The 25,112-nt window shown below is 41.2% G+C and overlaps 3 protein-coding genes and 1 long non-coding RNA gene across 6 annotated transcripts in view; all 4 read right to left on the bottom strand.

The window, feature by feature from the left end:
* LOC124282822 overlaps positions 1 to 3,099 on the bottom strand; it is a 34,581-nt gene extending 31,482 nt beyond the window's left edge. The window contains exons 1-2 of one of the 3 annotated variants that reach the window (XM_046718855.1): positions 2,787 to 3,099; positions 1,957 to 2,131 (exon numbers count right to left, since the gene is read on the bottom strand). The gene's annotated coding sequence lies outside the window, so the exon portion shown is untranslated. Of the gene's footprint in view, positions 1 to 1,956; positions 2,232 to 2,786 lie in introns of those variants that run through there. The other 2 variants (XM_046718857.1, XM_046718856.1) reach the window with 2 other exon arrangements.
* A 4,191-nt stretch (positions 3,100 to 7,290) lies between these two features.
* On the bottom strand, positions 7,291 to 11,952 carry LOC124282836. The gene is made up of 8 exons (XM_046718875.1): positions 11,911 to 11,952; positions 11,483 to 11,644; positions 11,273 to 11,384; positions 10,560 to 10,687; positions 10,295 to 10,348; positions 9,669 to 9,738; positions 9,376 to 9,557; positions 7,291 to 9,103 (listed from the first exon to the last, which is right to left on the bottom strand). The coding sequence occupies exons 1-8, from the start codon at positions 11,950 to 11,952 to the stop codon at positions 9,062 to 9,064; spliced, it is 792 nt and encodes a 263-aa protein (XP_046574831.1). The 3' UTR covers positions 7,291 to 9,061.
* LOC124282819 (protocadherin-15-like) lies at positions 11,511 to 23,751 on the bottom strand. Its single transcript, XM_046718853.1, has 8 exons — positions 23,598 to 23,751; positions 22,207 to 22,284; positions 21,360 to 21,440; positions 14,667 to 14,869; positions 13,970 to 14,053; positions 13,676 to 13,765; positions 12,329 to 12,546; positions 11,511 to 11,644 (listed from the first exon to the last, which is right to left on the bottom strand). Exons 2-7 carry the CDS (start codon positions 22,277 to 22,279, stop codon positions 12,412 to 12,414), a joined length of 666 nt encoding a protein of 221 aa, XP_046574809.1. The 5' UTR covers positions 22,280 to 22,284; positions 23,598 to 23,751; the 3' UTR covers positions 11,511 to 11,644; positions 12,329 to 12,411.
* Positions 14,879 to 16,011, bottom strand: LOC124282821. The gene is made up of 3 exons (XR_006900254.1): positions 15,956 to 16,011; positions 15,799 to 15,913; positions 14,879 to 15,756 (listed from the first exon to the last, which is right to left on the bottom strand). It is a non-coding gene; the product is annotated as an uncharacterized LOC124282821 (long non-coding RNA).
* Positions 23,752 to 25,112: the final 1,361 nt, after the last annotated feature.

Here is a 25,112-nt window from a genome sequence, read left to right as displayed (position 1 = left end):
ATAGCAGTCTGATCTCATCACCATAGATCATCACCATAGAAGCCTGATCTCATCACCATAGCAGTCTGATCTCATCACCATAGAAGCCTGATCTCATCATCTCATCATCTCATCACCAGTCTGATGATCTCATAGCAGTCACCATAGAGAAGCCTGATCATCTCATCTGATCCATAGCAGTCTGATCTCATCACCATAGCAGTCTGATCTCATCACCATAGCAGTCTGATCTCATCACCATAGCAGTCTGATCTCATCACCATAGAAGCCTGATCTCATCACCATAGCAGTCTGATCTCATCACCCTAGAAGACTGTCATAACCATAGAAGCCTGATCTCATCCCCATAGAAGCCTGTCATCACCATAGCAGTCTGATCTCATTACCATAGAAGCCTGATCTTATCCCCATAGAAGCCTGTCATCACCATAGTAGTCTGATCTCATCCCCATAGAAGCCTGATCTCATCACCATAGAAACCTGATCTCATCACCATAGAAGCCTGATCTCATCCCCATAGCAGTTTGATCTCATCACCATAGAAGCCTGATCTCATCACAATAGAAGCCTATCATCACGATAGCAGTCTGATCTCATCCCCATAGCAGTCTGATGTCATCCCCATAGAAGCCTGATCTCATCCCCATAGAAGCCTGATCACATCCCCACGTCAGCCTGATGACATCCCCACGTCAGTCTGATGACATCATCACCTCAGTGTGATCACATCCCCACGTCAGCCTGATTACATCCTCACGTCAGCCTGATGACATCCCCACGTCAGTCTGATGACACCCTCACCTCAGTGTGATCACATCCCCACGTCAGCCTGATTACATCCCCACGTCAGTCTGATGACATCCCCACGTCCGTCTGATGACATCCTCACCTCAGTGTGATCACATCCCCACGTCAGCCTGATGACACTCCCGCGTCAGTCTGATAACATCCCTTACGTCAGCCTGATCACATCCTCACCTCAGTGTGATCACATCCCCACGTCAGTGTGATGACATCCCCACGTCAGCCTGATCACATCCTCACCTCAGTGTGATCACATCCCCACGTCAGCCTGTTGACATGCCACTTCAGCCTGATGACATCCCCACGTCATTCTGAGACATCCTCACGTCAGCCTGATGACATGCCCACGTCAGCCTGATGACATTTCCACGTCAGTCTGATGACATCCTCACCTCAGTGTGATCACATCCCCACGTCTGTGTGATGACATCCTCACTTCAGTGTGATCACATCCCCACGTCAGCCTGATCACATCCCCACGTCAGCCTAATGACATCCCCACGTCAGTCTGATGACATCCCCACGTCAGCCTAATGACATCCCCACGTCAGACATCCCCACCTCAGCCTGATGACATCCCCACGTCAGCCTGATGACATCCCCACGTCAGCCTGATGACATCCCCGCGTCAGTCTGATGACATCCCCACGTCAGCCTGATCACATCCCCACGTCAGCCTGATCACATCCCCACGTCCGTCTGATCACATCCTCACCTCAGTGTGATCACATCACCATGGTGGCCCCGTCTCATCACCCTGATAGCCTGATCACAGTTGTATGTAGATACCCTGCAAACGAGGAGCATGCCCCGCACGGATGTAGAGACTGCTAGTACAAGCGCGCGGCGTTATACGCTGCAGTGTCGCTCTATTATTTCCAGGTTAACCAAATATACCGTGAACTAGACGGTTTTCACCCCAGCTCTCTCGGACCAGTACAAACACAACTGAAGCTGGTTATGGTAGCCTCGCCGAGAAGCCAACACAAGGCCAGCGCTGTATAGTAATGGTGGGACAATGACACACCTATCTGGCAATGTCATAAATGTTTCACTTCTGTCACTTATATACACATCATATAAATAGATTAGGCAATATGCTACACCGATCCAGGATATATGACATTTTTACAATTGTCTAACGTGACTTACCTTGCCGATGTCTCCCGTGTGTGAGGTGTTGACGTGAAGCAGGGTCACCTTAGCCTTGTCGTCCTGCCCGAGGGTGCGAGCTGCTCCCTCCACGGTCCTCGTTTGACAATGCCTGCCAGACACAGCCTATGGCGATACCAGGGAACAGGTTTCAATTGACGAGGTATGTCATATCCTGGAGATCATTACAGGTTATTATCATTTTTTGATCAGCGCGTAAACATGGTCTTCTTTGTATTGGCTATAGCCCACGGCTCACTTGTACAGTTTCAGAACGGACGCTGCTGGCGATACAACAGTGCACATCCCACCGTACGTACCTCCATTGTCAATTTATCAAAATATACATGGGATATCTACCTATTTGAAAAGTGCTCGACAGCTGAGTTCAATGTTGGTGTAATATTGCCACACGTGTCTTCATATAGAAACATGAAATAAATGGAACAATGTGTTAAAAGGTTGGGCATTGAACACAATACAGTTGATTTTAGTATTGATACATTTGGCCTTTAGAGCCGGCAAAATGTAAGTAGAGACGGGCGCTCTCACAAATTATATATCGAAACATACCGTAAAACGTTAAATTATGCTAATCTTGTAATTTACACGCTAATCTGGTTCACTAACCAAATCCCTTTCATCCCCCCTCTCTCTCTCACGCACGCACACTCACTCACTCACGCACGCACGTGCACTGTGCGTATGTGTATCAGTTGAACCGATTCTTGCTGTGTTTCCCATATCCTGTTATAGTCGCTACCCCAGTCTGTAAACGTCCCGTTTGACACGTGAGTCTGCAGGAGGGAGAGCTGGAGGTTGTGCCTTACCTGTGTTTGCTCTCTCCCCCGGAGCGTTAGGGTGCCCCCCGCCACGCACTAGGTTTACAAGCCGGCGATTTTCACGCTCTCCAAGTCAATAGCCTCAGTCAATTTACAGCTTACTCCAAGACTCTCTAATCCGATGAAACCAACCATGGTTAATAAATTAACCCTTTCTGTCGCATATTCCTGTCACCGCGAGGATAAATATAGACCGTTGTTGTCAGTGGTCGTGCGGGTCAGGTAGAAGAAAAGGTCTTACTCGGTGTATGAGGCACCGTTTGTCCGCCCTGTACATGTAGCAATAGGCCAGGCGATATTGTCAATAGTCAAATCATTGTCGCTGCTAACAGCTTACTGGGTTAAACCAGCCTGTAACGTGTGTGTTGCTGGCAGTGGTTGCCAGCGTGCTGCACGATGGATAGCGTCTAACGACGCGTCTTCATGAAATATTCATGCATAGCAGCAGGATAACCGTTTCGTTGAACAAATAGGCGGTATCAGGCCTCATAAACATAGTCATCGTGTATTTTAGGGTAATTTGACATTGTATGGGTTGTTTGATCAAAATGTGATCATAATCAGTATGATAGCACGGTCCAATGGAGACTTTACAGACCACCAACATACACCTGGAATATTGCTGAGCCCGGCATTAAACAACAAAAAATTCAAACAAAATCCAGTTGAGACAATGTATAGAAACTTCGTTCACTATTTTCAGATGTTTATTTTGTCTGGATTCGAATACATGATAATCACGATATGACCGCAATACTACCAATGGGGCCATACATATACTCATGGAAACAAATAAGGGAACACATGAAGGTACAAGTGTTCCTTTATTTATTTCCAGAATTTCACCAACAGTGCAATACATACCATGTGAAGAAACCTGGAAAAAGAATACTTGTACTTTCATGTGTTCCTTTATTCGTTTCCATGAGTATATAATATTTACTCACACACTCGAAACACGAGAGGTGAATCACTCGCCTTGACCGGCAGGGTGTCCAATCGGTTGGCCGAGAACAAGGACGCCATGTGTGGGAAATGCTACCCAACAGTTCTGTGGTCACCAGGTGAAACAACTGGTCAATGCCTCTACACAAATATATACAGTTTTCATAGGGAGAGAACGTACTGTTTATCCGTAATTGAGTTTGAATAATCAATGTCGTCAGAAGAACGAAAATCAATCAACGGCCATGGGTTCTAAAGGGTTTTTCTGCGAGTGAGTGAGTGAGTACAGTTTTACGCCGGTTAGGCAATATAACAGCAAAGGGACACAGGAAAGGATGTCACGCATTGTACCAAATACTACCAATGCTGGCACTCAAGTCCGGGCGAATACTTGAGCCAGTGGTGATGGGGTCGATAAAACATAAATTCAGTTGTATATATTAAAAGAATTAATTTATATGTTTTGTCGGGACAGTTTTAAACGCAGGAACATATGAAACCATAGTGACGTCAGGAGAAACCACATTAGTGACGTCAGTGGAAACAAAAGTTAAAAATATAGTGACGAGAGAAAAAACATATTAGTGACGTTAACACGGGAACCCAAACTGTGTCCATGCAAATCCGCATCTTGGCGTAAACTTTAAAAATTCTCCTAAATAATCATAAAGACATTTTACGAATGACCGCAAAGGCAGAGCTAGATCTCCCGTGGCGCAAACGACGACTCGTACAACGTTAATCCGCCATTCTGATCCTGAAAAGTCGCCGTAGTGTTTGTCTTGTGTGTTTAAATATATTATCTTTATATACGTACCTCAGGTCATAGGTGGAACAAACACTCACGGGTTATGTCAATGTTTATGTTCCAGATGAACAGTTACAGATATGACTATAGAGAACCTATGGCCCAAAATACAAATTTAATCGATTCAATTAAAGCTTGATTGTGTATTGTTTCCGTTCATTGAAAACTGAAAATGTACATTGTTGTATGAATCGAAATCCCCGATGTGTAAACTGTACGATGTGTAAACTGTACGATGTGTAAACTGTACGAATGAGTTTTCATATCGGTGTTTCGATTCATACCTCACTGAACCAAGAAAATAGACAGTAAATCCTTATAATTAAATTTGACAAAAACGAAAATTATATCTCGAATAGTTTAATCAAAAACAATTATATAAATGTAAGCAGACAGAAATTACGAGATTGATCAATATTCAGACGAATGGTACATACTGTGGCTTGACGTGTTTCAGGTGATTGTTTAATTTATGCACATAATTTGACACGCCCACAAAGTCAGTAGCCAATCCGCGGAGAGTAGTATCAAAACAAAGTCCACAGGACCTGTCAATCGCGGTTAGACAATTTGCGAAATTAAATTAGGTCGAAGTTATGTGAATAATCATTGAGAGATAAAACCTTAATCAACAACTGAGTCATATATTTTCTCCTTTAGAGCGAGTGGGTGTCATCAAAATGAGATCTGTCATCGTGCGTAATTAAATGAGTTAGGAAGGCAAGAAGTAACAAGAAAGCGAACTTTCTTACATGTTTATTGTAATAGGTGGTTGGAAAGTGACCTGTTGTCTCCGGGCTCATGACGTCAAGAAAGAGAACCATTACAAACAGTCACACAACGTCTATATGGTCACAGGGACAAGAAGGCGAACAGTCACACAACGTCTATATGGTCACAGGGACAAGAAGGCGAACACTCACACATCGTCTACGCGCTCACAATTCAAGAAGGCGAACAGTTACACGTCGATATAGTCACAGGGACAAGAAGGCGAACAGTCAGACATCGTCTATATGGTCACAGGGACAAGAAGGCGAACAGTCATACTTCGCCTACATGCCCACAAGGACAAGAAAGCGAATTTGAACGGGTTGTCTACTTCTGTGTTCAAAGGAACAAAAACTAATTAATTTAACAATCGTTGACTTCATTTTATGCGGTGTCATTCAAGAATTAAACCTGTAATGCATTCGCGCAGCTTCATAATTACACCTTTTGAAGTAAGCATCCTCTTTCATCGAAGATTTCATCACAGAGCGTGCTACGACTCTTGCTCAAAAGAAGTTAACGTTAAAACGCTCAAGGCCATTTGATTTTGATATGGTGAATGCCTGTGGGGTGTCAATACACCAGGGAAAGCCAGCGTTAAACGCTCTTCAAAAGAAAAAACAAAGAGAGAGAAACGCAGAGGTGATTTTGAGAATATTGGACTCATGTAGCTGTGGCAAAAACAATACAAATATACTATTTCTTCCAAAATGTCATCTTTGTGTGATTGTAAACAGCTTCAGAGCCAAAAACGCGGAAATTTGTTACTATATCCCTTGTTTTAGAAGCGTTGAAGAAATATTTGCAAAAACGTCACCAAGAAAACATGCAAAGCGAAATGCACGTGCAAGTAAGCGGAAAAGCATGCGGTATCGATCACAGGCCCTCGTGTCTTTGCGAACGATTAAATTTAAATTATTTTTTTTAGATGACCCCCGACTCGAAATGCTACACAGTACAATACATTGTACTATGGAGCATTTCGAGTCGCGGGTAAGCTCAAATGTTTTATGTTTTTTTGAACATCTTTAATCCTCGCAAAGACAAGAGGGCCTGTGGTATCGATCACTATAAATATGGGATGAACTCGATCGAAGTGTACGTCAACGTCAAAACACGCCTCAGACACTTCCACAACTGGCCATCGCATTGCAAAAGGGGGGAAGAATTCCACAAGAGCGACTTCGTCGACGTATTCAGTCTGTACCGAGACGGTGCGGAGCAGTAATTGCTGCCAATGATGGCCATACAAAGTACTGACTTTGACGCCATCTTGTGGACTCACGTGAACAGAACACACCAATAAAGGCTGCAGTTAGACGTGCGCCATTTCACCTTTATTGAAATTACATGAAATAATTGCTCTTATACCAACGCAATAAATTCTTTTAAAATGGCTTATGCGCTTGTTTTTTTAAAGGGTGTATATTGAAAACACAATATTTGTGTCCTAAATGTATAATAGTTTTGTTCGAAATATTGTTTCAAAGCGCATAGCGACAAAACGAGTGCGCCTCTGTTGAGTTTGCGAGAGCATATTCGCCTGATGTAAGATGATCTAATTCTTCTCGACTAGTGAAGCCCATTTCTGGTGTCCCCCCGTCGTGATATTACTGGAATATTGCTAAAAGCGGCGTAAAACCACACTCACTCATTAGTCTCTTTGTCGACTATGCCAACAAGACAATGTTTGGATCTGTGCGTCTGTCTACACAACAGTCTACACATTACGTGCAACCATCTATAATGTTCCCGTTCCAGTTACTGAAGATAAACGCTGGAATTCAAGGCGTCTTTAACCATATCTTTCAACATATTTCTGTATTTCACGTCAAACGGGAAAAAGATGACACACATCCCATTCTCAAACCCACTGACTTCAAAGACAATGAAATAATTTCAAATACTAACTAAGATAAAGCCATAGATGACTTTTTCAAACATGATATTCAAAAGTGAAAACAAAAGTGGAAAAAGAAATAGTTTTAATGCAAAAATATATGTACATTTATAAATTTGATAAAACATCAGTGCTGACAACATGAACAAAGTCGGCTCATATACACCGCCTAAAACAACATCTTGATGACAGCCACAATAATTCAGACATAGATACATCAAACACAATAATTCTTTTCCGACACGAATAACAAATAAAACATCTTTAACCAAACACAATGGCGTAATTGTTTTTGTAGGATTAATATATCCCTTTCATCCTGGGATATATGATGCTGGATAGTTTACCTGGAGGCATGTTCAAGATATAACAGTGCTAAGTGGTGGTGTGATAGAAATCTACAACATTTTGGATCGGTCACTCTCAGAAACCACATTAACAAACTGAGTCAAGACATATATTGGCTAAATGACTAGTTAAACTATAGTACTTACAATTTCTGTTAAACTGGCCCAGTCATTAGAGTGAGTGAGTTTAGTTTTACGCCGCACTCAGCAATATCACAACTATATAGCTGCGGTCTGTAAATAATCGAGTCTGGACCAGACAATCCAGCATGACCACCGATCTACGCAACTGGGATACGATGACATGTGTCAACCAAGCCAGCGAGCCTGACCACCCGATGCCGTTAGTCGCCTTTTACGACAAGCATGGGTTACTGAAGATAACTTTGGTAATACTGTAAATATCGGTCGATTGTGTGATAATGTCAATTTTATTGTATTTCATATGAAATAATGGCTAGGTATGAAGTGTTGTCCCGGAATGGCACGAGAAGTATGGAAGGATGTCTGTTTAACGGTAGTTTGGCATCCTCCTGGTGTTCTGTTTTCTTGAACTTCACATGAATCACATCAATGGCACAGGAAACGTGTGCAGAATACATATAGACTGGTAACAGCTGGCGATAGAGTTCAGGACAAAAACAGCTGTCGCAATTGATACAGCACTGTGATAACTAACGTCACAGAAGATAGACTAAGTGGTGATTATATCCACATGATACTCCAACTCAACTCACACAAGTACAGATTCGTGCATATATACTGAGGGAAACAAATAAGGGAACACCACTTCGTGGCAGCATTCCCTTATTTATTCTCAGACTTCCTCCCATTTCGCTATTCAAAGCTGGTGATGGAAACGGGCAAATATCAAAGGAACACTTGAATTTTCTCGTGTTCCTTAATTTGTTTCTCTCAGTATATATAGTACACACCTAACTATACAACATATGTTACAACTATAAAATCCAATATTTGACTATAATGTTTCTTGTACAACCTCGGATAGATGAATATTCGATTAAACAAACCCATCCCTGAGCCCACTACACAAAGCTCCGACTGTTGGAACTACTGTAGTATGACATAGTTGTGAGGCTAAGAACGCTTGTGTAGTTTGATCCAGTGAGATACTGAGGGTTTATGTTGATAATAACGCAGTTCAATTATAACCAGATAATTTAGAGATTTCCTGGAGTTCGTCACATATGGAATGGGCTGTGATAAAGTCATACAAGTACTCCCGTGTCTGGGAATTTGTCACATCCCAGATGCCAGGAAATACTCCCATACTATGTATATACATATTTCACCCTTGACCTTGACCTTGACCTATTGTGCGACGTTGATATCACGGGACTTGTTCTTCTGACGGCTGTAACTATGACATCATTTTCTCTCTTAATATATCAGTCCTTTATAGTCGTATTTGGCCATGTCCGCAAGAGGACAAAACTACTTGCTCCTGAGTTGAAAGTGGTCGTTGCTGTGGTTACATTTGAGTGGAGGATGTGCCATTCCGTTTTCCGCCAGTCTGAAAGTCAGTCACGTGATCTGTGAAACATGTCAATTCTTCATGCAACATTCTCTAACTGAGGCAGCATGCTCAGCTATTCATATGAATATGTTGGATTGGTTGTACCCTGAATCGAAAAATATGAACAATTATGAGCGGAATAATTAAAGCACATTTTAACAGAATACCCATGTTGTAATAACGTGATGTTATACAATGCCTAAATGTTCTGGAAAAGTTAAATGGTAGGTAGAGTGCAAAGGTCAAATAATATCTGGGTATGAACGCACCGTCTGGCGGGACTCAAGGTTGTACTTGGTCCCCTTGGTGTCCCGTCTTCTAGAAATGTAGCAGAAGAACGCGATGGCGAGGCAGACGACAAATGCAGCCAAGATGGCGACGACTACAATAAGGGCCAGGGTCTCACCAGACGTGCCGCCGGTTGAGAGAGGAGACTTGTCAGGGCCACCAACTGGAAGGAGACAGGACAGGGATTGTTATTTGTGGTTGTACAGATGGACGTCATCAATGAATATGTCATTTACGTTCTATAACATCTAAATAAAAACAAAACAACTCTGACCTTGACGATCTGTTTCCGAAGCCGGTTTTTGTGTAGTCTGACTTCCGGGAGAACCACCTTTGTTTTGGCCCTGTTTTAATATAGAGTACCATATTAGAATGAATACTAAATGCCATTTAGAAAGTGATCAAAAGTAACACATGTTATATTTGGGCTTCTGCGGTGGCGGAGTTGGTTAGTCGGCTGACTTTGTGTGCTGGCGATTAGGTGCCTGACTCCCGGATGGGACTCAACCCAACAAAGGTACTAGAATCTGTACTTTACTGAGAAAATGTAATCCCAAAAATAACATGTGTTAAAATTTTAGAATACTGAACATATTTGTTCATATAAATATTTATATGAAAAAGAGGTAGTGTCACCTTGACAGTAATATCAATACCGCGCTTCACAGTAGCAAAGTGGATGTTGACACCTGGTGTCACAATCTGTCACAACATCATGTGGTGTAACTTAGAACTTAATAATCGTCAATATTTTCACCGGAGTCCTGCGACAGATGTCAGATATACTATCCTTTGACCAGGTTTCGACAAACCGTGACATGTTACCAAGAGGTATTCAGCGGGGGGTTACGTATATTACGCAAGTAATGTAAACATACAGTTTAGGCTCCCTCAACTCACCAGAAAATATATCATTGCTATTTCATGTCTCTTGTTGCCGGTCGTTTCTTCCACCTAGGACAAACAAGAAAGGGATACTTTAATATGATTACATGCAAGACGGAATGCACGCCCTAGAATCACTCACTCAAAAAAACGTCTACCAGTTTGACTCATAACCTAAACTTGTATACAACATTGATATTTATTTAGTCAGTGACAAGTCGGTTTTCAGGTAGCCTTACGAGTGTTATTCCGACCCTCCAGGTTGTCTGGTTATAATCACCTTAAGGAAGATCTCGAAACCTTCGCTGACAGTGATTGCCGTCTCTTGTTTGACTGTTGCTGTGTAGAAGGCGCCACTTGCATGACTAGTAGCAACCGAAAAGTGGGACTCAAAGCCAGGTGGAATAGCTGAAACGAAGGATTACATTTTCATCATTACCTTTCTTATTTCAGTTTGTTCAGCATTCAAACAGAGATTCAGAATTTGCACAACAAAACTCTTTCTTCGTCATTTCTAAATCATTACTCTACAAAATGTGTACTCGAACCAGAGAAATACATTCTTGAGTTGTCCAAATAGAGATCCTCTCTGCATATACATTCTGGTGTCTGCGCCATTAGCTGAATATTCAATAGCTTCACTTTATAGAGTGTTATAATATTATCAATTCAAGCTGCTGAATACTGTTTCCACATGTTGTACAGACAACCGTACTCCCTCACATGTAGGCATCACGAACACAATGTAATCAGTTTTATGATATTGCTATATATTTGGAAATAATATTCCCTGTTAATGTGACTTAAATATCTTAGAGGGACGCTAAAAGTTATTTCCCTCCAATCCATGTGCACATATATATTATGGTGATCTTAGTCATGTAACCTTTGATACCAAAAATATTTACACCATATTAAAGCACACAGGTTTTATCACCTATATTATATCAGTATACACACAACAACTCATTCATTTCCTTTGCATGTACTTACTTGATGCAATGGAGAACTTGACCTCCGACATAGAAGGGTCAAGGTCTCTGGCCTTGATGCTGACTGGCTGGCCGATCTTGTTGGGAACAGGATAGACTGTGATTGGCTCTCCCTGTGGACAGTTGGCGTAAACACATAAGATCGATGGTCGCGGGGTCAAACTTGCGTATAATGTAAATCTATTTTTTAGCATACTAAGCAATGACTTACCAACTTCATCTGATTGGCGTATGAAGTATATTTGGGCCAGGCACAGACGCCCTTGTGTCTGAAGCATCCCTCGTACTCGAAAGCCGGACCCTGGTCATCTCCGTCAGTAACTGTCACCTTCGCCGTGACCTTGGCGCTCTTTGGATTATCAACGTCACCGTCCTGGGACGCAAAGAAAGACGTGTATTATGAACTGTTTAGGAGACTAATTCTTTGAACTATAACGAATATACAATTATGTAGCATCTTTCTCGTGGAGGTGCGCTTCCGGGTATCAGCACTTTAGATACTGTGTACACCAATGACTTGGCTACACTTAAATTTTTATTTGTTGACGTGCAGCAGTTGATGAAGACAGTGCCTCACGTAGTATTGACAGTTCTGTATCCCTAGTCTCGATTGACAACGTAACCACACGACATACTGACGTTCATCAGGAAATGACCGACAGCTCGCTTGGTAGCGTTCATCTTAGCGACATCATCCGCTTATGTTTATATTATGTTAGCTATTTTGCCACATTTCCCTTCGCTGGCAATCAAACCCTTTAATGTTCAGGCATTAATAGATCGACGGAATAGGTCTGTTACATAATACTTAAAGAAAAGAGGAGACAAACGATGTTTTTGGTAATGCAAAACAACGACCAAAACCAGGACAATGATGTTTTCATTGAACCGCTGCGTGTTTTTGATAAAATCTAAATTATTCAATAATTTTCTCGAACAATGTATTTTCAGATAAACCTCAGCCACAGCAATGGTCAGCCTAAACATGGCCGCACTTAAAACCAGCCCATATATTTGTCAATGACACAACGATTACGTAATAACATAAATCTCTCACCGTGGCCATTAGCTCAAGGTTATAAGCATGGCCTTGAGATAGGCCTTCGTAGTTCAGCATGACTGCAACAGTGACGTCACCATTTATGGATCGATCGCGAACATGCTGCTGCCATCATCAACGATAGCGGGCACGATGGAGTAAGTGACGTTGCTGGTTAGTGGGAAGTCGATGTCAACAGCTGACACGCGGAGGACGGTAGATCCCACTGGGGTGAGCTGAAGAAGAAAAGCAGATTTGTGAGAGTGTAATTTGACGTACTTCAGCGTCCTTTGGGCACAAAGAAACCCATGATCGCCAGTTCGAGTCTCGTCTCGCTCTGTTTGTCCAGGTTTGTCAGTACTATACCCATGCTTGTGGGTTTCACCACAGCGGTAAACGTCTCATCCTCGATAATCTCCAGGGCATACGTTCTGATAAATCTCCACTAGTACCCTGGATGCATCTACGGCTCGGCCCGATAATTTTATTACCTCCCTTTGCTGGATCGCCTTCTCACAGTAGCCAATCACATAAGCGAGTTTGCAAGTGTCAACAAAGGTTTGCTCGCTGTGCGACTCAGATTTAGGGGAAAAATGATACAGACAAATTGACAGGCCTGAAACCTTAAAAAATACGTGCAGAACTCCCTCTACCTCTTTCAGAGTACTTCTGCAACAAATGTGTTGCCAAGTTTAATCGGTTACATAAAAGAAGGGAAAGTGAGTTATGATAGAAGCCGTGTGATTGGTACGCTCGACTTCCCAGCGTAGACACCTGATTGGATATAAATCCAGCAAAGGGAGGTAATACAATTATCGGGCCGAGCCGTAGATGCATCCAGGTATTAGTGGAGATTTATCGGAACGTATAACCCTGGAGATTATCGAGGATATAAACGTCTCAGACCCTGGATCAGACATCTTCCTGGACTTGCCTCCACAGTATAACAGGAATACTGTTAACAACGTCGTTAAAATTCTTTAAATCCAACACACTAACTCACTCACTTTACAGAGGTAAGCTGGAAGACCTAAATGCTCTGACAATGACGGAGGGTTATTAATCTGTTCTAGTACATGCAGCCACAGGCAGACACACAGAAACAATGACACACACATACATGCAAAGATGGCTGTATGTCGCTATGACTTATAACGCGATGATAAGCCCCATTTCATTCCACTTATCTCAGCTTCTTGTATGGACGGGTGAAATGTGGCAACCCGTAAGGCAGATTTACTACCCTGGGCTATGAAGAACGGCTAGTCATGGGTTCCTATTCGACCATCTAAAACAGCTATTGTCGTCCGTAACTCAAAAGCTAAGTTGCGAGTTACCATCTTAATCTAACGGCAATCTACCTACCTCGTTGACTGTTGCGCTGTAGGGAGCTCCGACAAAGCTGGGGAAGTTGTCATTGACGTCCATGATCTGAATCCTGACGTCATAGTAGACCTGGAGACATACAAGTCGCCGGTGGTAACTTATTACCATCAAGACAGATATGATGCGTTGTCAAGATCACTGTTAATGGTTAACGAGCTGAATGCCATACGGTTAAAGTCACATATTTGGAGAGAACCTTTCAAAGGTTTATGGCTGAATTAATCAGTGCCATGTGTGCATTTCAAATTGCAGTTAAACTGTGAAGATTCTCACCTCTATGGATGTGTTGGAGGCAGGGGAACATTTAAGGGTGAAGCTGAACATGTTGATGTCATCATCTAGAGCATCAGTTGGTCCCTGTGGGGTGAGAAAAACCAATGCATAAATATTGTTCATGAACCAAATAACGTATAAAACGTCAGTTTGTAGTAACCGATTCATCTCGCTGAGAAGAAATGAAAGACATGGACAACTAAACAGCCATCAAACATTTCAAGAAGCCGGTGATTACCCGCTATTTCAGAACTCATAGCAGTCGAAAAATTAAACTCGAGTTAAATAGAAACGGTCAAATATTGGTGGCTATGGTGAGCATTATGATTAACAAGATTTGGATTTAACGTCGTATGATACAGTTTCAAAATCTCTGACATTAAGTAGTCATGTTGAGACCTGGATATGCTGTTGACAGGACATTGACCACAGGGCATATGTAGGTTTCTACGATGGTCATATAGGATCTTCGCATGTTCAATGTCACGCTCTGTACAGCGACTTTGGCGCTCTGATTCTAAGTGGATTGGCTGTACAGTGTTTACCTGTCACGTGATCATACAAAATGGCCGACATTTGGCGACATCGAGTTCCTACCACTGTTAAAACAACAATGAAAGTAACACACGTTTCGTTTCAAAGGTATGAATGTAAGTCATGATTGTGATTGCCATGGCAACTTTTCTACTTTACGTACATCTCTATCAACAGCTTTCACCAGCTTCAGCAGGTTCTTTCCTGTCACAGCCTCGGTTTGAAACTCAAACACATCCCGGGGATTGAAGAGCTGGAAGTTGCCCATGACCTCCAGGGTGATACCAGCAGGGGCAGGTCCTCCGATTGACCCGGTCAGTCTCAGTTCATCCTTGTACTTGTCACTGTTAGGGTACTGGTCCAGTTCTGTGCACAGAGTGAGTGAGTGAGTGAGTGAGTGAGTTGGGTTTAATGCTAAAACGGTGTTTTGTCATATCACGGAGTGTCAGCCTAATGTGGGAAGTGTTGGAAGCTCCAAGTGGTCACACACGTTTATCACCCTATTGAGCAGGGGCTTCGTGTTTACAAACTAAGAAACTAAATCAGAAAATGAGTCTCGATCCAACGATCCCAGGTTTCTGGCAAGGATTTCAAATGGATAACACGTCGGCTTATATTGTGACAACTGAAGTTCAACATGCCTCGCTGCTCTGGCAAGAAGACACAACACCACAGCAATTTCAACTTAGATCAAGGGAGAAAACTCTTGTCTTCCTGGCCCAAGTAACGATAGCATACCATATGTAGATATTCACATGCAATTCTTTACCAAGTAGAAGCTGCAATGGTGTGTGAAGTGTTTCAGGCATTACTTCTCCTGATGTGTGTTTGAAACATAGTCGCCCGTCACGGTCTTGGTTACACAAAAGCAGCTGCATTGGTTGCCTTGGCAGCCATCAACCAGACGACTGCTTCACAAACGTAACGTGTAAGAAATGCTACATGCAAATATTTTCTCATGTATTAGAAACATATTTATTTCTCAGTTATTCTGAGAGTATATTTTTGATAGTCTCCTTGCCGCAGATATCTATAGCTTCGATACTTGATTGGGCTACATATTCCTAAATGATACTGACAGTATGAGATAGTGACCTTGTCGCAGGTGACTAATAGCCTCGATACTGATTGGGCTACATATTCCTAAATGATACTGACAGTATGAGATAGTGACCTTGTCGCAGGTATCTAATAGCCTCGATACTGATTGGGCTACATATTCCTAAATGATACTGACAGTATGAGATAGTGACCTTGTCGCAGGTGACTAATAGCCTCGATACTGATTGGGCTACATATTCCTAAATGATACTGACAGTATGAGATAGTGACCTTGTCGCAGGTATCTATAGCCTCGATACTGATTGGGCTACATATTCCTAAATGATACTGACAGTATGAGATAGTGACCTTGTCGCAGGTGACTAATAGCCTCGATACTGATTGGGCTACATATTCCTAAATGATACTGACAGTATGAGATAGTGACCTTGTCGCAGGTATCTATAGCTTCGATACTGATTGGGCTACATATTCCTAAATGATGCTGACAGTATGAGATAGTGACCTTGTCGCAGGTGACTATAGCCTCGATACTGATTGGGCTATATATTCCTAAATGATACTGACAGTATGAGATAGTGACCTTGTCGCAGGTATCTATAGCCTCGATACTGATTGGGCTACATATTCCTAAATGATACTGACAGTATGAGATAGTGACCTTGTCGCAGGTGACTATAGCCTCGATACTGATTGGGCTACATATTCCTAAATGATACTGACAGTATGAGATAGTGACCATGTCGCAGGTGACTTATAGCCTCGATACTTATAATGACTACGAATGTCACTAAAACACAGTGACTGTGGGTTAATTGAGAGGATTGAAGAACGTTACATCACGTAAATATATACTGAGTGACTATACTGACGCTGCTTTCCAGTGTATTCCAGTTATATCACCGCATATCAACTTAATGAGGGAATAAAGCCTAACTGATGCAGGTCTCACACGTGTTCTCGTTCATCGCGCTGTCAAATTGCGTTTGGTGCCCTTCCCGAAACAAAGATCATAGGTTTCTAGCGTGCCAAACAAGGGACGCAACTCTGCACAGCTGCACGTCTCGGCCATCAGTGCCCCGTACAAATACTTAATCAATTTAATTATTTAATGTTTCGTTAAATCCTAGTGAAATAGCGAACGTGACTAGGGATATAAGTAGCTGAATGCTTAGACTTGCACAAGTCGCTAAGGTAATTATTAATACTTTAAATGATAATTTTATTTCAAAATATAAATAAAACACCTATTTCGTTAACTTTGCCCAAACTTTGGGTTTTGAATGTAAGCATTATTTATGATGACTGGTACGTTGTTGAAAGTCTGTTTGCGTCATATTTAGCGTGTTCAGCCTGGAGTTGTGGGTGAGTTTGTTTGGTACTCTTTTTCTTCCATTTGGGGCACGTCTCAAACAGTTTTTTTCCCTTTTCCCTGCATTTGTGCAATTTTCAATGCACCATATGGCCGACAAACGATCAAACTTTTGATATGCATGTAAGAACACGAAATGTTAAGCATCTTCTGTTGATGCATACCGCCAAGTTTTACGGCCTTCTGTGCAGAACTTGAGCAGCTATGCTGTTTAGAATGTAGTATCATCAGAATCTGACGAAATCCAATATGGCCGCCAAGCAATACACATTTTGACATGCACCCAAGAACGAAAAAAAAATGTTTAACACACTTAGTTACTACGTACTGGCAGATTCTAGCTGCATAGTTGAAATAGTTATGACGCTGCGATTTTTGAAAATACATTTTAGTACAAAATAAGCAACAGAAGCAAACATCTAGATATCCGTAACTAATCAAGATATCGCAACATAGCTTATGGGCATTAATATTTGAGGTATATATTGTATATCTGCACATTTACAGCGTTCTGCAGTTCATACATTCAGAGTTATGGCTTGCGAAAAATGCCTACCGAACAAAATCTGCAAATTTCCGATAAACATCTTCAATCCAATATGGCCGCCGCATCACGTGACTTTTGGCATAGGACCAAGAACAGAAAATGTTCAACAACCAAAGGCCACTTCAGAACAAGCGTTTAAAGTGTTGTATGTGGTAAGTTTCGCTTGGCACAAAATAGCCAAGTAGCCCGTGAAAGTTTTGAAGACAACTTTTTGCGCAAAAGTTGCGTCCAATATGGCGCCCATCATATAAACACAGGCACATTTGACGGTGTAACTGTGTAGGAACATGCATAGACACAAAGTATACAACGTTTGAAAGCCGTAGCTATAAAACAAACACATCGTCCCTCTAACAGATTGGCGCCATTAGACTGTCCTCTCATCTAGACTTGCCTCTTTAAAGGATAAGACCCGTGAAGGTCCGGGTTAGAATATTGGCCTTCAGTAACCCATGCTTGTCGTAAGAGGCGACTAACGGGATCCGGTGGTCAGACTCGCTGACTTGGTTGACACATGCCATCGGTTCCCAATTGCGCTGTTGATGCTTATGATGTTGATCACTGGATTGTCTGGTCCAAACTGGATTATTTACAGACCACCGGCATATAGCTGGAATATTGCTGAGTGCGGCGTAAAACTCAACTCACTCACTCACTTTAAAGGATAAAATTACTATACATCCATGGACTTAGCATTCAGTACTAAGATTGAAGGTGTCACGGTAGATTATATTATAGAATGTCTTTATCTTAATTAACATTTATTAATCTTAATAAATTACAGCATGTGCCTTGGAATCTGGCCAAACCAAAATTGTAGTGATACATCACTGTTACAATCAAACATGTCTGCACATGGTTTTATTTCAATTATTTGGAATAATTCAGGTGTATGTTATCTATATCTAGGATGCTTGTTACTGAGGGCCGGGTTTGGGTTGCAATCACTTCACTTTCACTGTAATTACTGACTAAGTAACAGCGCCCATAAAATGGAGTGAATTTTACGAAATATTTGAATGTTTTACTGAGAAAGTGTAATCCCAAATCTAACACACGTTACTTCAGGAAATATCGCTTAATTCAGATTTACCCTGGTGATCACATGACATGACAGATTAGGAACCCGGATGGCCGAGGTTAAGGATTAGTCAGTGTCCGCTTTGCATGGCGGAGTGAATGTACAGGGTATTCAGCTGTGACGTCATTGTGTAAAATGATCATATAAATGAATTATGTTTTGGAAGCATATGTTTAGAATCTACGTAATGTTGTATCACAACCGAATGCAACAGTAGTACCTCTGTAATGAACTGATTGTGTGTGTCAATACGTATCGGTATTGTCATACGTGACTGAGCGTCTCTACCTGACTGCCTATATTACGCATTCGGTATTAAAATTTCCATTGTATGAGAATTATTAAAAACAACGCAATATGACTTTATTTTCGTTGTTCACAGAATAATATCCTATTTCGGCATTCCGGTAAAAGCTATACAGATATATCAGGATCTTCACCTTCAACCGGACTCACCTTGGAATTCCGTCCGCCTCGGCTGAAGGCGTATGTGTAATACAGGTTTTGTACCGGAACATGAATCTATTCAGAGATGTTAATCATGACGTGCATACACGTGACGCATGCAATACGGACTACGGAAAAACTTAAATCCACGCATGAAATCAACAGTCTTATGAGCAGACCAAATATTTTGTAGTTAATTCAATTTTTTCCAGCCATCACACCTTGAGGGCACGGCTTCAACTGAGTGGGGCAACAGTGAAAGTGACTATGTGTATATAACGACCCCGGTTGCTCGTAGGTTTGTGTTGGTGTGGGGTGGCAGATAGTGTGTGACGGTTAGAAATAAGAAACCTTTATATTTAATCTACAAAATACATTGTCAATAGTTATCACAGACGGTTTATAGATAAAATGAATTAGAACTTTATCTATAAACTTAAGCCAATATAAATCCAACGCTTCTAAGAAACACGGTTGTGACACGCCTTTGTTGTATGTGTTGGGACAGAGATCCGGGATGTGTGAGTCTTTGACCCGGACATTTACCTGGAACACCTCGGACTGGACCCGTAACAGGATGTGATCTTATAAAACAGTTGTAAAGATAGATCAGGGTTGGAATACTGAGTAATCGTTTTTCTCAGTCGCCAACGCGGACATGTTGACTCAGGCCAGGGAGCGCTAAAGGCTGGTGTAAAACGTTTGTATTCTTGTTCGGCAGCAGTTGAGTCAGGGACAGGCTGACACGTGATTCTTTTCATATCTACTTCCTTGTTCAGAATTCTTGGAAATAAGTCCGATATTTATACATGAAGATTTTTTGTGTCTATATTTTAGATTATTTTATATTTTTACCCTGATCCATTTTGAGGATATTTCTATCGGTTAAATGAGAGGCTTCAAATACATGATGAAGGCATCCAACGTGACGCGGTTATAGCGACGTGAGGAGTGGTGTCAGGTGAAATGAATTTAATGTATACCATTTTTTCTACTTTTTAAAAAAAAATTCTTCGCTGATTGTCGACTTGAAACCAAACACGTCGCTGTATTTACTGAAGCAGTGTTATTCTTAACGAGATATTTGCATTAGCGCGGGAATCACTAGCGATAACTAATCTTTACTTGGCATGTCGGTATGCGTTTTGTCGTAGTGGGTTGAAAACAAAGAATCAGGTATCGCCAAATGAGTTGTTGAAACATGTATACTACACTATGTTAATCGGATAGATGATATGCATTAAGAATGCGAATAGTCTTTACCGCTTTACCGTGGAAAAAAGTCATATGACTATAACCTTCTAGCGCCTAACAGGCAGCTTGGGTTATCCGGGGTAATAATGTGCTGTGCCTTCATTGTTAGCCCTATGAGCATACCTAGTGTGGAGTTTGGCGCTATATAAATGGACACATTATTATTATTTTTATTATGATAGACAATTTCCGTATCAGGGAAATTTATTTAGGAGTATATATTGAAGCTACAGTTCCACGAAAAGAAATTATCCATACGGCGATCGAAAAACGAAAGATGAATGATTCTAAAATGCCCTTTCTAAAGTCACATGACCTACGGGTTAAATTTGGACACACATGTCTTGGATGTGGTCTGTGTGTTTAACGCAACCTTCAGTAATATTCCAGCTATATGACGGGGGTTCGTAAATAATCGAGTCTGGACCAGGGAATCCAGTGATTGACATCATGAGCATCGGTCTACGCAGTTGTGGCACAACACCATGTATAGAACAAGCCAGCAAGCCTGACCATGTGATCCCGATAGTCGCTGCTTAAGACAGGGTGTGTGTACATGGTTAGAGATATTTAGATTGTTAATCGGTCAAATGTTGGCTGTCATTTCACTGAAAAGAACACATTAAAAAAATCATTTTCGCCAATTAGCGTAATAGTAACAGGACACGGCTGTAACTTTAAAAAAGGACAGGTTAGGCTTTGGAAATATTTAGCTTAAATTTTTTGGAAACTTTCTATTTTTGTTATATTTTGTTTTCGACATTTTCTTGTGTCTAAAACGCACGGCTGTTATTTTAGCTAGGTTCATTGTCCCAACAATACAACTGTTGAAACGACCATACATATATACATGTATAATAAGCACTTCAGATAACATTTACTAAACCTTTGGCTTATTTCTTCATTGCATATAATCTGTTGATTACGAAGGGCCTGTATCATAAATTCATAATTCAAATTAAATCAGATGTTTTGATTTCATAATTTCATAATTCATGTAAACATACCTGCACTCGACAACACGGCAAGATAGGGGATATACATGTTTTCCGACAATGTTTCCGACGATGACACCTACTATTTGTCGACTCACCTGTCTGAGTGGCCTCGTATACCCGCATTGTGAGGGTGGGCTTGGTGGCCAGGTAGGGGCCGGCGTCCAGGGAGCTGCATGCTGCAATCAAACCACACATTACATTATCGGAGTGTTCAGTACAACGGGAGGCCATTTAAACATTTACCTGTGTAAAGTAATAAAACAATAATAATATATTATTAACAATATTAAACAAATAACGTTTGAATTGCAATTTTAATCAGGTAATTGTTGTTAACACAATTCTCTTTACGACACAACTAAATTCAAATAAAACACAAACACAAGAGAAACACTGGGCTTCTCACACGTATTGGTATGTACAGAGTTAACGTGCTCAAAACATAAGAAGTGCCCTTACAACAAAAGAAGTGCCCTTACAACATAAGAAGTGCCCTTACAACATATGAAGTGCCCTTACAACATAAGAAGTGCCCTTACAACAAAGAAGTATTACAACAAAGTAGTGTACAACAAAGAGTTAAGAAAAGAAGTGCCCTTACAACAAAAGAAGTGCCCTTACAACAAAAGAAGTGCCCTTACAACAAAAGAAGTGCCCCTAAGAAAATATTTATTATTTTTATGGAGTGTCAGGGTTTGGACATGCACTGTCTGTTTCACCTTTCACATAGAATTCAAACGAAAATGTATGAACTGTTTGATTTAAACAGTATTGTATTTCCCGAAAGACATATAATATACAATGAAGAATAATAAATACAAAAGGAAAAGGGACCAGCAAACATGCTTCATCAGCCTATATAAATGCTTCTCCTAAACATCAACATAGAACGAATGAGTTTATAAATACATTTATGGAAGTAAGTATGAACTGTTTACTTACGGTCCTGGGCTAAGACGGAGTGTAGACCGCAGGAGAGGCCGACGACGAGGAGGGTTAGCATGGGGCGACACATGGTGCCTGCAGGGGAAAACAACAGTCACATACAGCCTTTAGCATCCTCAAACCTGACCTGTTATGTTGATACGACTTTGTTTGACATACATCATTGAGAAGCATGGTATACATATGGTCTGGCATTAATCGCTCAGCTATAGCGCTGACACAGTAATATATTTTTAATACATTGCAAAAATGTTATGTGCCACGTATACAAAATTCTATGCAAATAAGTAGATTGAAGAGTAAGACGTTAATAATATGTCTGCCTGCCTGTCTAACTGTCTGTCTGTCTGTAGCCAACCGTATGGTCAGAGGACAATGCAGCAATAGATAAATGCATGGTGTCATTAAGACATAACACTATTACATACCTATTCCATAATCTTTTGAATAACTAAATTTCAAGTATTAAATCACGTACTCATTTCAAGTCGTAACAGTTTGTAAATGAATTAAATTAAAGTGGAGTTTATTGATAAATAAAGTCCTCAAAATGAAACGTACAAGCACAGGCGATTGTTTTCAGCTTACAAATGTTTGTGACGTTTGTCAAATACATTTTGTAAGTTGGCACTTTCTTTTGCCCGACAGTTTTATCAGAAATGCCTGTTTTACAATTCATAATTGGGATAATAGTTGACTAATTATAAATTGACGAAACTGAGAAATTGTATTCCCAGTCCGACCCCATCCACACATCAGCCTGCTACTTAAAGTTAATATATATACCCAGATACCATCCAGAGCCAGTATTACGTGCAACACCCGATGACAGGGGCAGCGTCAGTCAGTCAGTCAGTGCGGTTTTACGCCGCTTTTAGCAATATTCCAGTAATAATATCACGGCTGGGAACACCAGAAATAGGCTTCACACATTGCATCGATCCATGTGGGGAATCGAACCCGGGACTTCGGCGTGACGAGCGAACGCTTTAACTACTAGGCTACCCAACCGCCCCTCAGTCAATCAGTCCTCTCTACAAAGACCACGGCGACACGGCATGCACGTACAAACTATACATTGAAATACACATCAGATCAGTTCTGTCTTTTGGAACTGAATAACCTAAAATGTAATAATCTCCTTTACATGTGATATCTATTACAGTCGTTTCACATATATTTCAGTAACGGATAATAAATATTCTAATTTATTAAATTTGGAAGTTCCTATTTATTTAAGAGCAAGCTGCTATTATTCATGTTGGAAACATGTATATAGGTGAACAATCTGTATAATCAACCTGTTAAAAGTATGTATATAGTATGTATATTGCAGCAGTGACGATTTAACTACTATTCTAATAAAGATTCTAGTTGATCGTACTTACAAGGTATAGAATGTCGTTCCAGCAATTCAACAGTCGGAGTGACGTGTGAGGTAGATTTTGTTCCTCGCGTTATATACCCGAGACTGACGGATGTATCTCTGTCAAGGTCGGGAGTTTCCGTGTGGTGAAAGCGGACCGTTACATCCGCCTTCCCTTGTCAAACATGTGCGCACAAGTTTACTTATCTACATATATAAGCGCCTGTATACATGTACTAGTATATAAGCGAGATGACACAACTTTATGGATGATCAACTTCTTTGTTTTACAATAGCGACGTTTCGGTATAGCCTCTTATACCGTTTACAAGCATATGAAACATCGCCATTGTGAAAATAAATAAGCTGATCCCATAAAGTTTTGTCATCTCTATACACCAACTTCTAGAATGCCACCAAAACAAATTATATAAGCGTCACACCAATCTGACAGTGTTTAGTGCCTTTCTCTCAAGGACACAGTCAATGCAAAAGACGGACCGTCAAGTTTTATACATTATATTTTTTTCCATGTTGTCAGCTACTTTCATTCGCAAAGACATGTTTTATAGTGAATAATAAAAAATTACATAAGATGAAGGGACATGCCTGGGACGCCGTGACAAGCTATAATGACGTTATTGTCCCTTGCAGTTCTATGTCTAAGTAAATTTTGATTTGTAATTTAATATTTTTACTCAGTATAACAGCTAATAAACTCAGTATAAATTCTCCTCTGAATGGATTTTCCATGTTGGATCTCAGCTGGAGAAGTGTTAAGTACAAAGTAAATTGTCATCGCGAATGATCTGTGAATTCTGACTGGTTGCCAGGTGATTGACTTGGATTTCATAAAGGTTGCAAATTGGTTGGTGGTTGTTTTACTGCACACTCAGCAATATTCCAGCTGTATATGTCTGTAAATAATGGAGTCTAGACCAGACAATCCAGTGATCAACATTATGGATTTTCCATAGGGACTGTTTTATCTCCTGTTATTGTCATGGATTATTGTTATGAATTATTGTGATGAATCCTCGCTGAGCAGAATCATGTACAACCCCAATGTGTCATTTGATAACCACACTCTCACTCTCTCTCTCACTCTCTCTCCCTCACTCACTCTCTCTCATTCTCTCTCCTCTCACCCTCTCTCCTCTCTCTCTCCACTCTCTCCTCACTCTCTCTCTCTCCTCACTCTCTCTCCCTCTCTCTCCTCTCTCTCTCTCCTCTCCTCTCTCTCTCTCCTCTCTCTCTCTCTCCTCTCTCTCTCTCTCTCTCTCTCTCTCTCACTCTCTCTCTCTCTCTCTCTCTCTCCTCTCTCTCCTCACTCTCTCTCTCACTCTCTCCTCACTCTCCTCCTCTCTCTCTCCTCTCTCTCTCTCTCTCCTCCTCTCTCTCTCTCTCTCTCTCTCTCTCTCTCCTCCTCTCTCCTCACTCTCTCTCTCTCTCTCTCTCCTCTCTCTCTCTCCTCCTCTCTCTCTCTCCTCTCTCTCTCTCTCCTCTCTCTCTCTCTCTCTCTCTCACTCTCTCTCCT

The sequence above is a fragment of the Haliotis rubra genome, unplaced genomic scaffold, assembly GCF_003918875.1.
Source record: "Haliotis rubra isolate DU_JTF1 unplaced genomic scaffold, ASM391887v1 Scf304, whole genome shotgun sequence".
Taxonomy (NCBI): domain Eukaryota; kingdom Metazoa; phylum Mollusca; class Gastropoda; order Lepetellida; family Haliotidae; genus Haliotis; species Haliotis rubra.
The sequence above is the reverse complement of the archived record's forward strand: the minus strand, read 5'-3'. Positions and strand labels throughout refer to the sequence as shown.